Below are 16,164 nucleotides of genomic sequence, written 5' to 3'. Positions count from 1 at the left end.
CACACACACACACACACACACACACACACACACACACACACACACACACACACACACACACACACACACACACACACACACACACACACACAGTTGTGAAGAAAGCGCGAAAGAAGAAGGCGCCTCTTACCCCTCAGGACGTTGAAAATGTTTGGCATGTGCCATCAAATCCGCAAAAGGTTCTACAGCTGTACCATTGAGAGCATCTTGACTGGTGGATCACTGCTTGGTATGGCAACAGCACCACCCTCCAGTGGAGTTTCAGAAACTTGTAGAATCTATGCCAAGGTGAATTGAAGCTGTTCTGGCTCGTGGATGCAAAACACCCTATTAAGACACTGTTGGTGTTTCCTTTATTTGGGCAGTTATCTGTATTTGTGGTACAGCTAGTGAAAAAGGAAGTCAGCTTTCTGATCTTCGCTTTGAAGAATGATAGTGTTTCAATGCCCATTTATAAAATACCTTAAACAACAATATTGCCCCCCCCCCCACCCGGGCTCAGATCCAATCCCTCAACCTTGCTAACAATGCTCCTTCCCCTCCACAACGGCAACCAATCAAGCCAGAGGCAATGGGTAGAAAAGAGCAGACGTTCTGTGCTCTCTAACCAGGACCAAGTTAACTACACTGGCTTACAACAGTTGCTTTATTATCCATTTCTACCTTTTGACTGAGAAGAACATGAGGGTCATCAATATCGGTCTTCTGCTGGTTTGTGCAGGTAAATATATGGGTCTTCTTTTGTGAAATATGGGTGAAAAGTCAGGAAAATTACATATCAAAATCCAGCTTTAGGGTAAATCCGTTTTAATTCAATACATGTTTGCCCATGGAAGAAGAAGTGTTTAGAAAGTAGCATTTTGGCCCCGATTAACATTCAGGAGACAAAGGTGCCCAAAGTTGACCTATTTTGCATACCCCACCATGCCATGAGACATCCATGTCTTCATCACTGGAAAAGATGAGTTTGATATAATTCAAAAGCTGACAAAGTGTTGTCAAACTACAGTATTTTATTATGTCTTGAATATTTTATTTTTATATGAAGAATTGTCATTTTGAAAACCGTTAACGTCAATTATCTAAAAACGCTTAAACTCCGATTTATTTTCATGTTCACATATGTTGTAGCTTAGACCCTTTCTATTATCTGAGCTATTTGTGTTGGGACCACCATCGGTTGAGACACAACATGCTTCTGAATATAGTATAGGTGTCCTTTCAATCATAGAAAGTAATTCATAGAATGGATCTATCCCTTCAGACCACTGCAATTTAGAGGGTAAACCATTGACATTTTAATTGAATTTAAATTTTTACTTCTAATTCCTACCACAAAGATGACCGCCGGTCCACCCGCCGCCTAATTTCAATTTATTTGGTCATGTCTATTCCGGTATCTTTTATGATTTCAATAGGTTTCCTATGGAGGATTGACAGTATAATTTATAACAACAGATATTCCCATTCAAGTCAACATTCTCTGATGTGTGGACCTCCAACCATCTTTGTGGTACCATTTGAACATTTCAATTTGATTCATATTTTAGTGCGTTGATCAGCCAAAACATAATATCCAACGTATCCACAAGAGCATGATGTATCTCAACCGATGATGACGGGCACAACCAAATACTTTAGATGATGTAAAATAGGGTCTGTGAACATGATTTTTTTTTAAGTTTACGCATTTTAGATCATTCATATTAAAATATAATATATATATATATATATATATATATATATATTTGAAATGATAAAATATTAGACTGCCCTGTTTGAAAGCTTTTAAATGATGATAATCTCAACCATTGAATATTTCCCAGTGATGAAGACATGGATGTCTCATGGTACGGAGGGGGATGCAAAATGGGAGAACTTTGAGCACCTTTATCTCTTTAATGTTTGGGCATTCAGGTCTAAAAGGTCACTTCCTGAGCAATTCTACAATGGACAAATATGGAATTGTTCAAATCAAAAAGTGGTGCAGTCAAAAAGTAATTGAATCCCAATGGAGTGACCATTTAGCTGTTGTAATTCACTGCTTTGCAAAAATATATTAAAATGCTAATAGTCTTTTTGTGTGTGTGTGGGGGGGGTAGCCTTTGCTCAGTCCTTCAAGTCTCAAGGTGGGGTGAGTCTGAGAGAGGTAGAGGACATGTGGGGGAACTACCTAATGGACAGAGATGACAACCATGCCGAGGTACTGTGGGGGACTTTTCATTGTATTGTATTAGTGAGTACCCCCAACAGCAAACATTTTATTTGTAGCCCCGGACAGAAACACCTGATTCAACTCATTGAGGGCTTGAAGACTAGTTAAGTTGAATCAGGTATGCTTGTCCAGGTCTACAAAATAATTTGTACTATTGGGGATACTCAAGGACTGTAGTTGTGAAACACTGCCCTACACAATACCCAGCTAGCACATTTGGTTTGTTGGAAGGTGTGGGAACGTATGTTTTAGGTTTAACATTGGATGTGGGAAAGAAGCCATATTTTTCCTGACCAGTAAAACAGAACATTGCCTGTTCTGTGAATGTTTATTTTTATGTTGCAGGGAGGTTCTAAGAACGTTTTATTCTGGTTCCTTTAATGTTTTCTGGGAGGTTATAGTAATGCTTAGAGAAGGGAAATTCTATGTAATTTTTTTTTTTAATAACTTCCTTAACTTTCACTAAATATTTCAATACAACTTTAAATAACACTGCTAGCTTATTTCTTTGAACTCCAAGCACAGATAGGACACATGGAAATTCCTAATTCATTAATTATGCAAAAACATGTATTTTTTTATTATAACACGGCATCTCTTTCCATGGAATTAGTCCATTGAACCACCAGGATGGATCTAGCATGCCATGTTTTGTTTAAACATTCAAAGCTTAAAATGTTCATCTATTAAAATAGACTCCATTTCAATGGAAACAAGCACCCAATAAGATCAGGTGTGGCCAATTGGTGGCCACCTGAAAAAAACCTAGTCCTGTTCGTCACATGCGCCAAATCATTTACAGTGAAATGTTTACTTACAAGCCCATTCCCAACAGTGCAGAGTTCAAAAGTAACAGATATTTGCTGAATACAAAAGGAAATTGTAACTCACTAAAAACAATAACGAGGCTAGTTACAAGGTACTAAGTACCAGAACCAAGTCAATGTGCAGGGGTACGGGGTATTTGAGGTAATATAGTATGTGCATGTGGGTAGGGGTAAAAGTGACTAGGCAATCAGGATATATAATGAACAGAGTAGCAGCAGTGTATGTGGGAGTGTGTCTATGTGTGAGTGTCGTCAATATGTATGTGGTGTGTGTGTGTGAGCGTATGAGTGTGTTGGAGTGTCAGTGTAGTATGTGTGAGTGTGTAGATTGAGTCTAGTGAGTGTGCATAGAGCCAGTGCAAGGGAGTCAATTTAGATAAATAACAAAATAACAAAGGGGTTCAATTTAAATTGTCCTGGTAGCCATTTGATTAACTGTTCAGCAGTCTTATTGCCTGAGGGTAGAAGCTGTTTAGGTGCCTTTTGGACAAAGACTTGGTACTCCGGTACTGCTTGCCGTGGGGTAACATAATGAATAGTTTATGACTTGGATTGCTGCAGTCTTTCACAATTTTTAGGGCCTTCCTCTGACACCGCCTGGTTAAGAGGTCCTGGATGGCAGGGAGTTTGGCCTCAGTGAACATGCATAACAAGACAGAGGATAGAGAGAGTTTTGTTCATGCCGAGCATGGCATGTATGTTTTTAAATAACATTCTTAGAACGTTCTCTGAATGTTAGTAAAGTTGATTTTTTTAAATGGTTTTCTAAACATTCTCTGAAAGATTTAAGAACATTAGGAAATGTTATGCTGAAGAACTGAAATTGCCACAGAAGAACCGTTTCTTAACTTTCTCTGAACTATTTCAGAACATTCATGATGTCAAACCAGTTGGAGAACATTCCTAGAACATTACCAAAATGTAAATGTAACCATGTTTGAACTTTTAGGAAACCTTAATAAAGTAACGAAATGCCAAGAAAATTATTTTTTTGAGAAGTTCCTTAAAAACTTCTTGATGCACCCATCCCGTTAGCAGGATCATTTCGTCAACCACCGCTAAATTGCAGAGCGCCAAATTCAAATTAAATTACAAAAAATATTACATTTTCGTGATATCACAAGTGCAATATAGCAAAGCACAGCTTAGCTTGTTGTTAATCCACCTGGCGTGTCAGATTTCAAAAAAGCTTTTCGGCGAAAGAAGACCAAGCATTTATGTGAGGACATCTCTCTCAGTAGACAAAATATTACAAACAGCTAGCAGCCAAGTAGATTGGTCACGAAATTCAGAAAAGCAATACATTAAATCGCTTACCATTGATGATCTTCGAATGTTTGCACTCACGAGACACCCAGTTACACAATAAATGTTACTTTTGTTCCATAAAGATAATTTTTATATCCAGTATGGATGCGTAATGTTCGTAGAAACATTTGAAACGTTTTTTATAATCAAGCCTCAGGTTGTTTTTACAACATATAATCGATAAAATATCAACCAGGACTGTAGCTTTGTCAAATAGAGAGAGAGAGAAAATGGCTGCTCCAGGCTGTTGCGCATACATAACGCTGCTGGCACCCAGCCATACAATGACGCGATGTGATCTTTCTCGCTCATTTTTCAAAATAAAAGCCTGAAACTATGTCTAAAGGCTGTTCACACCATGGGGAAGCCATAGGAAATGGAATCTGGTTGATATTCCTTTAAATGGAGCGAAGGCTGGCTATGGAACATAGCATAACTTTCAAAATAGAAGCCACTTCCGGGTTGGATTATCCTCAGGTTTTCGCCTGCAATATCAGTTCTGTTATACTCACAGACAATATTTTTTGACAGTTTTGGAAACTTTAGAGTGTTTTCTATCTTAATCTGACAATTATATGCATATTCTAGATTCTGGGCCTGAGAAATAAACGTATGTAAAACGTAATTTGGGTACGTTTTTCATCCAAACATCAAAATACTGCCCCCTACACTCGAGGTTGTACTGAGAATGTTCCAAAGCCAAACCACTGGGCACACACTGATTGAATTAATGTTGTAGCCATGTCATTTCAATGAAATTACATTGAACCAACGTGGAATAGACATCAATTTGACGTCTATGGGAAGCAAATATCCTGCACCTTTCCCAGAAAGTTGTGGGAAGGTTGTTTGCAAAATAACCACCAGACAATAACACTCTCACCAAGCTCTATGAAATATATGGTTTTCAGAATGGTATGTGCTAGATGGGTAGCCTAAAGAAATTGCGGTTTGCATGTGGTAACATGAAGATGAAAAAAAATCCCAACTCCTTGTAACCCATTGTTATGCCAAACATGTCAAGAGAGCAGAAACAGACTAAGCCTTGTGATGCTTGTTTTAATTCATCCCAAAGAAAGAAAGAAACGTACATCAAGGTTTATGTCATTATTTGGTGATACCATTTTGCCATGTCATATTTAAGTAAATACCTGGTCATTTTTGTTGCCTAAAATGTCTCTCTCTCCCTCAGATCAAAGCTGTCGTTCCAGGTACCTGCTTTCTGTGTAAGCGCATAATCAAAAAGATCAAGACCAAGCTGAATGGTGATACGAGCAAGGTAATGATGATAGATTGCTCACCTTCCCTTTTACAATCACAGAATAATCTCATGTTAGGTTTTACACTCTCTAATAAATATCATACAAATATAAACTTTGTAGTTTTAACACACCAATCTTATCACTGTGCAGTACATTATAGTAATAATATAGCCTAGTCAGCGTCATATTGAAATGATTGAGAAACCACTTTATACAGCAACAGTTGAAGTCGGAAGTTGACATGCACTTAGGATGGAGTCATTAAAACTTGCTTTTCAACCACTCCACAAATGTTTTGTTAACAAACTATAGTTTTGGCATGTCGGTTAGGACATCTACTTTGTGCATGACACAAGTCATTTTTCCAACAATTGTTTACAGACAGATTATTTTACTTATAATTCACTGTATAACAATCTCAGTGGGTCAGAAATGTACATACACTAAGTTAACTGTGCCATGTAAAAGCTTGGAAAAGTCTGGAAAATGATGTCATGGCTTTAGAAGCTTCTGATAGGCTAATTGACATCATTTGAGTCAATTGAAGGTGTACCTGTGGATGTATTTCAAGGCCTACTTTCAAACTCAGAGTCTCTTTGCTTGACATCATGGGGAAATCAGCCAAGACCTCAGAAAAATATTGTAGACCTCCACAAGTCTGGTTTATCCTTGGGAGCAATTTCCAAATGCCTGAAGGAACAACGTTCATCTGTACAAACAATAGTATGCAAGTATAAACACCATGGGACCATGCAGCCATCGTACCGCTCAGGAGGGAGATGCATTCTGTCTCCTAGAGATAAACGTACTTTGGTGCAAAAAGTGCAAATCAATCCCAGAACAACAGCAAAGGACCTTGTGAAGATGCTGGAGGAAACAGGTACAAAAGTATTTATAGCCACAGTAAAACGAGTCCTATATTGACATAACCTGAAATGCCGCTCAGCAAGGAAGAAGCCTTTGCTCCAAAACCGCCATAAAAAAGCCAGACTACGGTTTGCAACTACACATGGGGACAACGATTGTACTTTTTGGAGAAATGTCCTCTCTCTGATGAAACAAATATATAACTGTTTGGCCATAATGACCATTGTTATGTTTGGAGGAAAAAGGGGGAGACTTGCATGCCGAAGAACACCATCCCAACCGTGAAGCACGGGGGTGGGAGCAACATGTTGTGGGGGTGCTTTGCTGCATGAGGGACTGGTGCACTTCACAAAATAGATGACATAATGAGGATGGAAAATGATGTAGATATATTGAAGCAACATCTCAAGACCTCAGTTAAGTTAAATCTTGGTCACAAATTGGTCTTCCAAATGAACAATGACCCCACAAATAAGTCCTGAGTTGTGGCAAAATGGCTTAAGGACAACAAAGTCAAAGTCATCACAAAGCCCTGACCTCAATCCTATAGAAAATGTGTGGGAAGAACTGAAAAAGCATGTGTGGGCAGAACTGAAAAAGCGTGTGTGAGCAAGGACGCCTACAAACCTGACTCAGTTACACCAGCTGTGTCAGGAGGAATGGGCCAAAATTCACCCAACTTATTGTGGGTAGCTTGTGGAAGGCTACCCGCAATGTTTGACCTAAGTTAAACAATTTATAGGCAATTCTACCAAATACTAATTGAGTGTATGTAAACTTCTGACCCACTGGGAATGTGATGAAAGAAATAAAAGCTGAAATAAATAATTCTCTCTACTATTATTCTGACATTTCACATTTTTAAAATAAAGTGTTGATCCTAACTGACCTAAAACAGGGAATTAACTAGGATTAAATGTCAGGAATTATGAAAAACTGAGTTAAAATGTAGGCTAAGGTGTATGTAATCTTCCAACTTCAACTGTATTTCTCTGCAATTCTCAAAATGTTATGTAAGCAAGTTAATTTGTGTCACCAATGACACAAACTAACACATTCTGTTTGTGATATAGCTCTATATTTTTGCTTGCAGGATAACATCACTACTATACTGGACTCTATTTGTCGCAGCTTGTGGAAGCTGAAAGGTGTCTGCAACAAACTGGTCAATAAATACAAAGAAAAACTGATTGATGCACTTGCCAGTGATGAGGATGCAGGGAATACCTACAAAAAATTGAAGCTATGCAAATGAGATACCATTGACCCATGACTGCCCTGGGCACAGGCCTGAGCATACATGTTCTGTCTGGTTTTTTTTCAGATGAACACGCTGTCGTAGCTTAGCTTTACATTATTTTCATACACAACTGTCTGGATGGAATGGCAGTCTTTAAAGTCACTTGCATTGCTACTGCAATTTTCGTTGAATTAAATACTGAAACTTATTCAAAACGGTCTCCTTAGTTTCACAATAAAACCCTTGCTATTTATGTATACTATCTCACTGGAATGCAGTCGAGAAAAAGGGTCTTGGTGTTTACATGGGAAAAATCAACCTGTGAAATAGGGATCAATTCGTATTGTGGAAGATTCAAGTTATAGCTCGATTGAAATCTAAAGGCAATGTTCCCGCGGAGACTGCATTTATCAATAAACTATGCATATGTCGGCTCAATCAGAAATTACCTTCACATTTTAACATGGATCTTCCTCAATACTTCCGCGATACGGATTGAATCCAGCCCTCAACAGACAAATCGTATATTCAGTGCTATCAGAATATCACTATAAATGTGACCGCAAGTAACACTGTAGTACATAACATTAGTAGCGGTAACTGCTAACGAGAAAGGGTTGTGGTAACTACTAATGATTTCAAGGCTGTTAGTAGTATATGCATAACATGTATTTTGCAACAACGCTGGCCTAAAACATTCAGTATCTTGTGACTGAGGTCCAGTTCTCCCATAATCAGTATTAGTCTTCTGCTGGTTTGTGCAGGTAAATATGTGCCCAGTCTTTTTTTAGGTAAAATGTAAGGCATATACTTGGTAACTAAATAGGCCTAATGAAGTGTAACTAAATAGGTCTAATGTAATGTAACTAAATAGGTCTAATGCAATTAGCTGATGTAACATTAACTGAATGTGAAAAAAATGTCAAACTCTAATTAGATTGTTTGTTTTTTGGCCAGGCTTTGCTCAATCCTTTAATCTTCAAGGTTGGGGGTATCTGAAAGAGTAGGACGACACGTGGGGGGACTACATCATAGACAGAGATGACATCCATATCAAGGGAGAGTTGGAGACAAAAAAAGAAAGATAAACCCTGTGCACAGCAGTGCATTTAGATCCAGGTGCTGGGCGTCGGCAGGAACAACTAGTATTAAAAACGAGCAAAAACTGCCAACTAGAGATGACAGGCGAGTGAAGCAACCGACGTTGACTTCAGTGCTTACAGTGGGGGAAAAAAGTATTTAGTCAGCCACCAATTGTGCAAGTTCTCCCACTTAAAAAGATGAGAAAGGCCTGTAATTTTCATCATAGGTACACTTCAACTATGACAGACAAAATGAGAAAGAAAAATCCAGAAAATCACATTGTAGGATTTTTTATGAATTTATTTGCAAATTATGGTGGAAAATAAGTATTTGGTCACCTACAAACAAGCAAGATTTCTGGCTCTCACAGACCTGTAACCTCTTCTTTAAGAGGCTCCTCTGTCCTCCACTCGTTACCTGTATTAATGGCACCTGTTTGAACTTGTTATCAGTATAAAAGACACCTGTCCACAACCTCAAACAGTCACACTCCAAACTCCACTATGGCCAAGACCAAAGAGGTGTCAAAGGACACCAGAAACAAAATTGTAGACCTGCACCAGGCTGGGAAGACTGAATCTGCAACAGGTAAGCAGCTTGGTTTGAAGAAATCAACTGTGGGAGCAATTATTAGGAAATGGAAGACGTACAAGACCACTGATAATCTCCCTCGATCTGGGGCTCCATGTAAGATCTCACCCCCTGGGGTCAAAATGATCACAAGAACGGTGAGCAAAAATCCCAGAACCACACAGGGGGCCTAGTGAATGACCTGCAGAGAGCTGGGACCAAAGTAACAAAGCATACCATCAGTAACACACTACGCTGCCAGGGTCTCAAATCTTGCAGTGCCAGACGTGCCCCCCTGCTTAAGCCAGTACATGTCCAGGCCCGTCTGAAGTTTGCTAGAGAGCATTTGGATGATCCAGAAGAAGATTGGGAGAATGTCATATGGTCAGATGAAACCAAAATAGAACGTTTTGGTAAAAACTCAACTCGTCGTGTTTGGAGGACAAAGAATGCTGAGTTGCATCCAAAGAACACCATACCTACTGTGAATTATGGGGGTGGAAACATCATGCTTTGGGGCTGTTTTTCTGCAAAGGGACCAGGACGACTGATCCGTGTAAAGGAAAGAAGGAATGGGGCCATGTATCGTGAGATTTTGAGTGAAAACCTACTTCCATCAGCAAGGGCATTGAAGATGAAACGTGGCTGGGTCTTTCAGCATGACAATGATCCCAAACACACCACCCGGGCAACGAAGGAGTGGCTTCGTAAGAAACATTTCAAGGTCCTGGAGTGGCCGAGCCAGTCTCCAGATCTCAACCCCATAGAAAATCTTTGGAGGGAGTTGAAAGCCCGTGTTGCCCAGCAACAGCCCCAAAACATCACTGCTCTAGAGGAGATCTGCATGGAGGAATGGGGCAAGATACCAGCAACAGTGTGTGAAAACCTTGTGAAGACTTACAGAAAACGTTTGACCTCTGTCATTGCCAACAAAGGGAATATAACAAAGTATTGAGATACACTTTTGTTATTGACCAAATACTTATTTTCCACCATAATTTGCAAATAAATTCTTTAAAAATCCTACCATGTTATTTTCTGGATTTTTCTCCTCATTTTGTCTGTCATAGTTGAAGTGTACCAATGATGAAAATTTCAGGCCTCTCTCATATTTTTAAGAGGGAGAACTTGCACAATTGGTGGCTGACTAAATACTTTTTTGCCCCACTGTATCTACATAATGCATAATATTAATATAACACAATATAAATGCCTGAGATCCCTCTGCAGCCTGTCATCAAAAGATACACCTTGTGTATTCTACTTGAATAACTCTCAACGATAAGTCACGACTGAGTTCCTAAAAAAAATACAGGTCTACTTTAAAAAAAAAAAAATACAGGTCTATTTTAAATAAAATGCTGTAAAACCAACTTGCAGTTTTAGGAAGACTCAAATTAAACATACTTAGGTTTATGGGCGGCAGGGTAGCCTAGTGGTTAGAGCATTAGACTTGTAGCCGGAAGGTTGCAAGTTCAAACCCCCGAGCTGACAAGGTACAAATCTGTTGTTCTGCCCCTGAACAGGCAGTTAACCCACTGTTCCTAGGCCATCATTGAAAATAAGAATGTGTTCTTAACTGACTTGCCTGGTTAAATAAAGGTACATTTAAAATGTAGTGTAATGTTTATATATCTGCTTCTGAGAGGATTCTAGCTAGACTAGAGCTTGATCACATGCATGTCATAGTCTGGTTTTCCTCAAATAGGTAAGACACAGCAGCTGTGGGAAGACACTGTGACCACTAATATGTACTTGCTGCACTTTCTAGAAATTATTTCAGTATGCATGCATACTACATCTTTCAAACTGTGAAAAGGTTTGTGCATGTTTTCAAAAATGTCCCAACCATAAGAGTGGTTAGCAGCCCTTTACACACATAGGTATGCTTAAATAGTTATCAAGGTGGCAGTAGCACCATCTACAAATTGAACTAACAGAAACCATTTCGCAATTGCTTTTTAGAAATTGGAAATTACAATAACAGGTGATGAAATTAGTTATCCTAACCATAATCGCTTTGGCCCAATCTCTGAGTGATATAGTGATGAACTGAGGTGACAACACTGATGTGTGACTAGGCACTTTCCAACAGTATCTTGACGCTCACCCAAAACCCTCCTCTGTAGAAACATTAAACAGTGAGAAGAAGGCCAGTCAGTGGGTTAACTAAAAAGGAATGAAACCACAGTGTGAAGCTGTGTGTCTTTAGAAACTCACACCAAGTTGGGTGTGAAAACGGTTTCATTTGCAGAACTCATGACGCTCCAGTGTTGGTGTTGGAGATACAGCGGCTGTGGGAAGAGACTAGGGGGAACTTGACAGAATGAAGCAATTTAATAATTTCTCAGCTTGACCATTTCTTCAGTCAGTCAGCAACTGTTGGGGGGTTGCATTGAAAAAAAGCACCATGGCAAATAGAGTTAAAGAATGATGATTATGTTCACTTAATATTTGTGTTTTCCATTGAATACTCACAAAACTTAGACAAAATACAAAATACAGACTCAATTTACACATACAGTACCAGTCAAAAGTTTGGACACACCTACTCATTCAATGGTGTTTCTTATTTTTTTTAAAAATATTTTCTACATTGTAGAATAATAGTGAAGACATCAAAACTATGAAATAACACATATGGAATCATGTAGAAACCAAAACAGTGTTAAACAAATGGTATATTTGAGGTTCTTCAAGGTAGCTAGCTACCCTTTGCCTTGATGACAGCTTTTCACTCTTGACATTCTCTCAACCAGCTTCTTGAGGAAAACTTTTCCAACAGTCTTGAAAGAGTTCCCACACACACCCTGTAATAATTATACCTACATAATGCATTCAAAATATTGGTGCCGAGATCCCTCTGCAGCCTGTGTCACCAAAAGATGCCTCAAATATGAGGACCAAGGAGTGTAAATCATCTCAAGTGTACACATTGGAATCGAAGCGACACCAGTCTTTAAAGGTGTGAAAACTGAAGGAGTCTTCCTCACAGTGAAGGGGCAGTAGTGAGCAGGCACTTGGCATCCCTGGAGAGGAAGCAGCCCCCGGGCCTCCTCTGGCCCCAGATCTGCTGCAGCGCCTTGCAGTCCAGTTTGTTGAGCACCTGGGAGCACAGCCACAGGTCCTGGACCTGGTGTGACAAGTCGTCCAAACTAGAGCTGTCCCAGGGTCCGGCTACCTGACAACCTGAATAAAGAGAGAGAGAGGTAACAAATTAGGACTAAGAAAGAGACAGAATCAGACTGAGAACCAACAGACTACTATAGGCCTACTGTACCTTGGAGGTTGAGATAGGTCAAAGCTCGCCGGTTGGAGAGGATGCTGTGGAGTCCCGCTGAGGTCACCGCTGGGTTCCATGCCAGGTCCACAGACACCATGGAGGGACAGACAGGCAGACACCTGGACAACAGGACACACAGAACATACAGATCTCAGTACTGGACAGTCAGGTCACATGAACTAGAGGTAACGTACAGGGCAGACTCTTGGAAAAAACCCAGGCAGCTCAACCAGCTAAATACAAAGTCAACAGTAAAGAGGCGACTCCGGGACATTGGCCTTCTAGGCAGAGTTGCAAAAGAAAAAGCCATATCTCAGACTGGCCAATGAAAATAGAAGATTAAGATGGGTAAAAGAACACAGACACTGGACAGAGGAACTCGGCCTAGAAGGCCAACATCCCGGAGTCGCCTATTCAGTGTTGACATTGAGACTGGTGTTTTGCAGGTACTATTTAATGAAGCTGCCAGTTGAGGACTTGTGAGGCGTCTGTTTCTTAAACTAGACACAAATGTACTTGTTCTCTTGCTCAGTTGTGCACTGGGGCCTCCCACTCTTCTTTCTATTCTGGTTAGGGCCAGTTTGCACTGTTCTGTGAAGGGAGTAGTACACAGCGTTGTATGAGCCCAGGAGTGGGAAGGTGAACGGAAAGGCTCTGGAGCAACGAACCACCCTTGCTGTCTCTGCCTGGCCGGTTCCCCTCTTTCCACTGGGATTCTCTGCCTCTAACCCTATTACAGGGGCTGAGTCACTGGCTTGCTGGGGCTCTCTCATGCCGTCCCTGGAGGGGGTGCGTCACCTGAGTGGGTTGATTCACTGATGTGGTCATCCTGTCTGGGTTGGCGCCCCTTGGGTTGTGCCGTGGCGGAGATCTTTGCGGGCTATACTCAGCTTTGTCTCAGGATGGTAAGTTGGTGGTTGAAGATATCCCTCCAGTGGTGTGGGGGCTGTGCTTTGGCAAAGTGGGTGGGGTTATATCCTTCCTGTTTGGCCCTGTCCGGGGGTGTCCTCGGGTGGGGCCACAGTGTCTCCTGACCCCTCCTGTCTCAGCCTCCAGTATTTATGCTGCAGTAGTTTATGTGTCGGGGGCTGGGGTCAGTTTGTTATATCTGGAGTACTTCTCCTGTCCAATTCGGTGTCCTGTGTGAATCTAAGTGTGCGTTCTCTAATTCTCTCCTTCTCTCTCTCGGAGGACCTGAGCCCTAGGACCATGCCCCAGGACTACCTGACATGATGACTCCTTGCTGTCCCCAGTCCACCTGGCCGTGCTGCTGCTCCAGTTTCAACTGACCTGAGCCCTAGGACCATGCCCCAGGACTACTTGACATGATGACTCCTTGCTGTCCCCAGTCCACCTGGCCGTGCTGCTGCTCCAGTTTCAACTGTTCTGCCTTATTATTATTCGACCATGCTGGTCATTTATGAACATTTGAACATCTTGGCCATGTTCTGTTATAATCTCTACCCGGCACAGCCAGAAGAGGACTGGCCACCCCACATAGCCTGGTTCCTCTCTAGGTTTCTTCCTAGGTTTTGGCTTTTCTAGGGAGTTTTTCCTAGCCACCGTGCTTCTACACCTGCATTGCTTGCTGTTTGGGGTTTTAGGCTGGGTTTCTGTACAGCACTTTGAGATATCAGCTGATGTACGAAGGGCTATATAAATAAATTTGATTTGATTTGATTTGATATGAGATCTTCAGTTTCTTGGCAATTTCACGCATGGAATAGTCTTCATTTCTCAGAACAAGAATAGACTGACGAGTTTCAGAACAAAGTTCTTTGTTTCTGGCCATTTTGAGCCTGATGCTCCAGGTACTCAACTAGTCTAAAGAAGGCCAGTTTTATTCCTTCTTTAATCAGACAACAGTTTTCAGAATTGCTAACCTAATTGCAAGAGGGTTTTTCTTATGATCAATTAGCCTTTTAAAATTATAAACTTGGATTAGCTAACACAACATGCCATTGGAACACAGGAGTGATGGTTGCTGATAATGGGCCTCTGTTCAACTATGTATATATTCCATTTTTTTTAAATCAGCTACAACAGTCATTTTCCAGTTTCCAGCTACAACAGTCATTTACACTGTATTTCTGATCAATTTAATGTTATTTTAATGGACCAAAAATGTGCTTTTCTTTAAAAAACAAGGACTTTTCTAAGTGACCCCAAACTTTTGAACAGTAGTGTACGTTGAGAGAAACCACACACCTGGCGAGGGTGGAAATGCTGCTGTCCATCAGTCCATTTCCCGCCAGATTCAGGTGGGTCAGGGAGCAGTCATCCTGTGGAACACACAAAGGAACCAACGAGAACCATGTTCTCTGTGACTCCTTTTCCATTTTCAGCAAGGGACCAATCAAATCCCAGATCTCATGGTATGCCCTTAACCAGGCAGTTAGACATAGTACTATCATCCAATATGTCAGTGTTGAGTTCTCAGTTTAAACATTACTAGTTGACATGAATCTTACTTACAGAGGAGCCATCACTACTATCAGGTAGACCCAGATGCAGACAATGCCGAATTAACAATGGTTTAATAATCCAACAGGGGCAGGCAATAGACAGGTCAAAGGCAAGCAGGGGTCAGTAAACCAGAGGAGGGGCAAACGTACAGGACGACAGGCAGGGTCAAGTGGAGTGGTCACGCAGGAGGGCCCAGAGTCAGGACAGGCAAGGGTCAAAACCAGGAGGGCGAGAAAAAAGAGACTGGGAAAAGCAGGACATGAGACAAAAAACATTGGTTGACTTGACAAACAAGACGAACTGGCAACAGACAAACAGAGAACACAAGTATAAAATACACAGGGGATAATGGAGACAATCACAAAGACAGATGAAACAGATCAGGGTGTGACAACTACATTTGCTCCTCTAAATATCATCTTGCCATAGCTCCCCATTAAGTCAAATATACAATTAAGATACAACCATTGTATCCTAATTACCATATCAACACATTTCTTAGCTTGAATACCAAAGGCAAAGTTGTGCAGCAGATAAGCGGATGACAAACTTCCTTTTCAAACTGTGAAATGTTTTCTCAACTTGCAAGGCGCCTGCCTCAGACCAGAAACGCAAACAATTGTTTCAACAAATTCTATTAAAAGCTCCTCATAATTTACTGATCCATTTTTTAGATTTGCAGTCTTTATCGTGTACCTTCCTGGACAAATTTCCTCTACTAAGTAAATACTTACTGTAGATCCTGTGATAGTTTATGCATTTCTTTAGACAAACAATGCTTAATTAATGTGAAAGTACACAATAGAATAACTTTATTTGAATTTGTGTGTGTGTGTGTGTATGTGTGTGCATTTGTGTGTGTGTGTGTTTGAGAAGTTTTGAAGGAGGGTGGACAGCGGTTCCACAGCGGATGGCAGACAGATCGAGTTGAGTGAGACATTGGAGAGGCAGAGTCTTCAGGACCAGCTCAAAGCCCATAGAGCACAGGGCGTTATGGGACAGATTCACTGACTTCAGATGCCCTGTTCCTGTAGGACAATGAC

The 16,164-nt window shown here is 40.7% G+C and overlaps 2 protein-coding genes across 2 annotated transcripts; one reads left to right on the top strand and one right to left on the bottom strand.

Moving 5' to 3' along the window:
* Positions 1–532: 532 nt before the first annotated feature.
* Positions 533–7,927, top strand: LOC135508426 (uncharacterized). Its single transcript, XM_064928593.1, has 4 exons — positions 533–721; positions 2,103–2,203; positions 5,543–5,629; positions 7,573–7,927. Exons 1-4 carry the CDS (start codon positions 682–684, stop codon positions 7,732–7,734), a joined length of 390 nt encoding a protein of 129 aa, XP_064784665.1. The 5' UTR covers positions 533–681; the 3' UTR covers positions 7,735–7,927.
* A 3,742-nt stretch (positions 7,928–11,669) lies between these two features.
* LOC135508425 (tonsoku-like protein) lies at positions 11,670–15,250 on the bottom strand. The gene is made up of 3 exons (XM_064928592.1): positions 14,864–15,250; positions 12,653–12,774; positions 11,670–12,561 (listed from the first exon to the last, which is right to left on the bottom strand). Exons 1-3 carry the CDS (start codon positions 15,067–15,069, stop codon positions 12,362–12,364), a joined length of 528 nt encoding a protein of 175 aa, XP_064784664.1. The 5' UTR covers positions 15,070–15,250; the 3' UTR covers positions 11,670–12,361.
* Positions 15,251–16,164: the final 914 nt, after the last annotated feature.

This window comes from Oncorhynchus masou, chromosome 21 (assembly GCF_036934945.1).
Source record: "Oncorhynchus masou masou isolate Uvic2021 chromosome 21, UVic_Omas_1.1, whole genome shotgun sequence".
In the NCBI taxonomy this organism is placed as follows: domain Eukaryota; kingdom Metazoa; phylum Chordata; class Actinopteri; order Salmoniformes; family Salmonidae; genus Oncorhynchus; species Oncorhynchus masou.
This window is presented reverse-complemented; position numbering and strand designations above follow the sequence as displayed.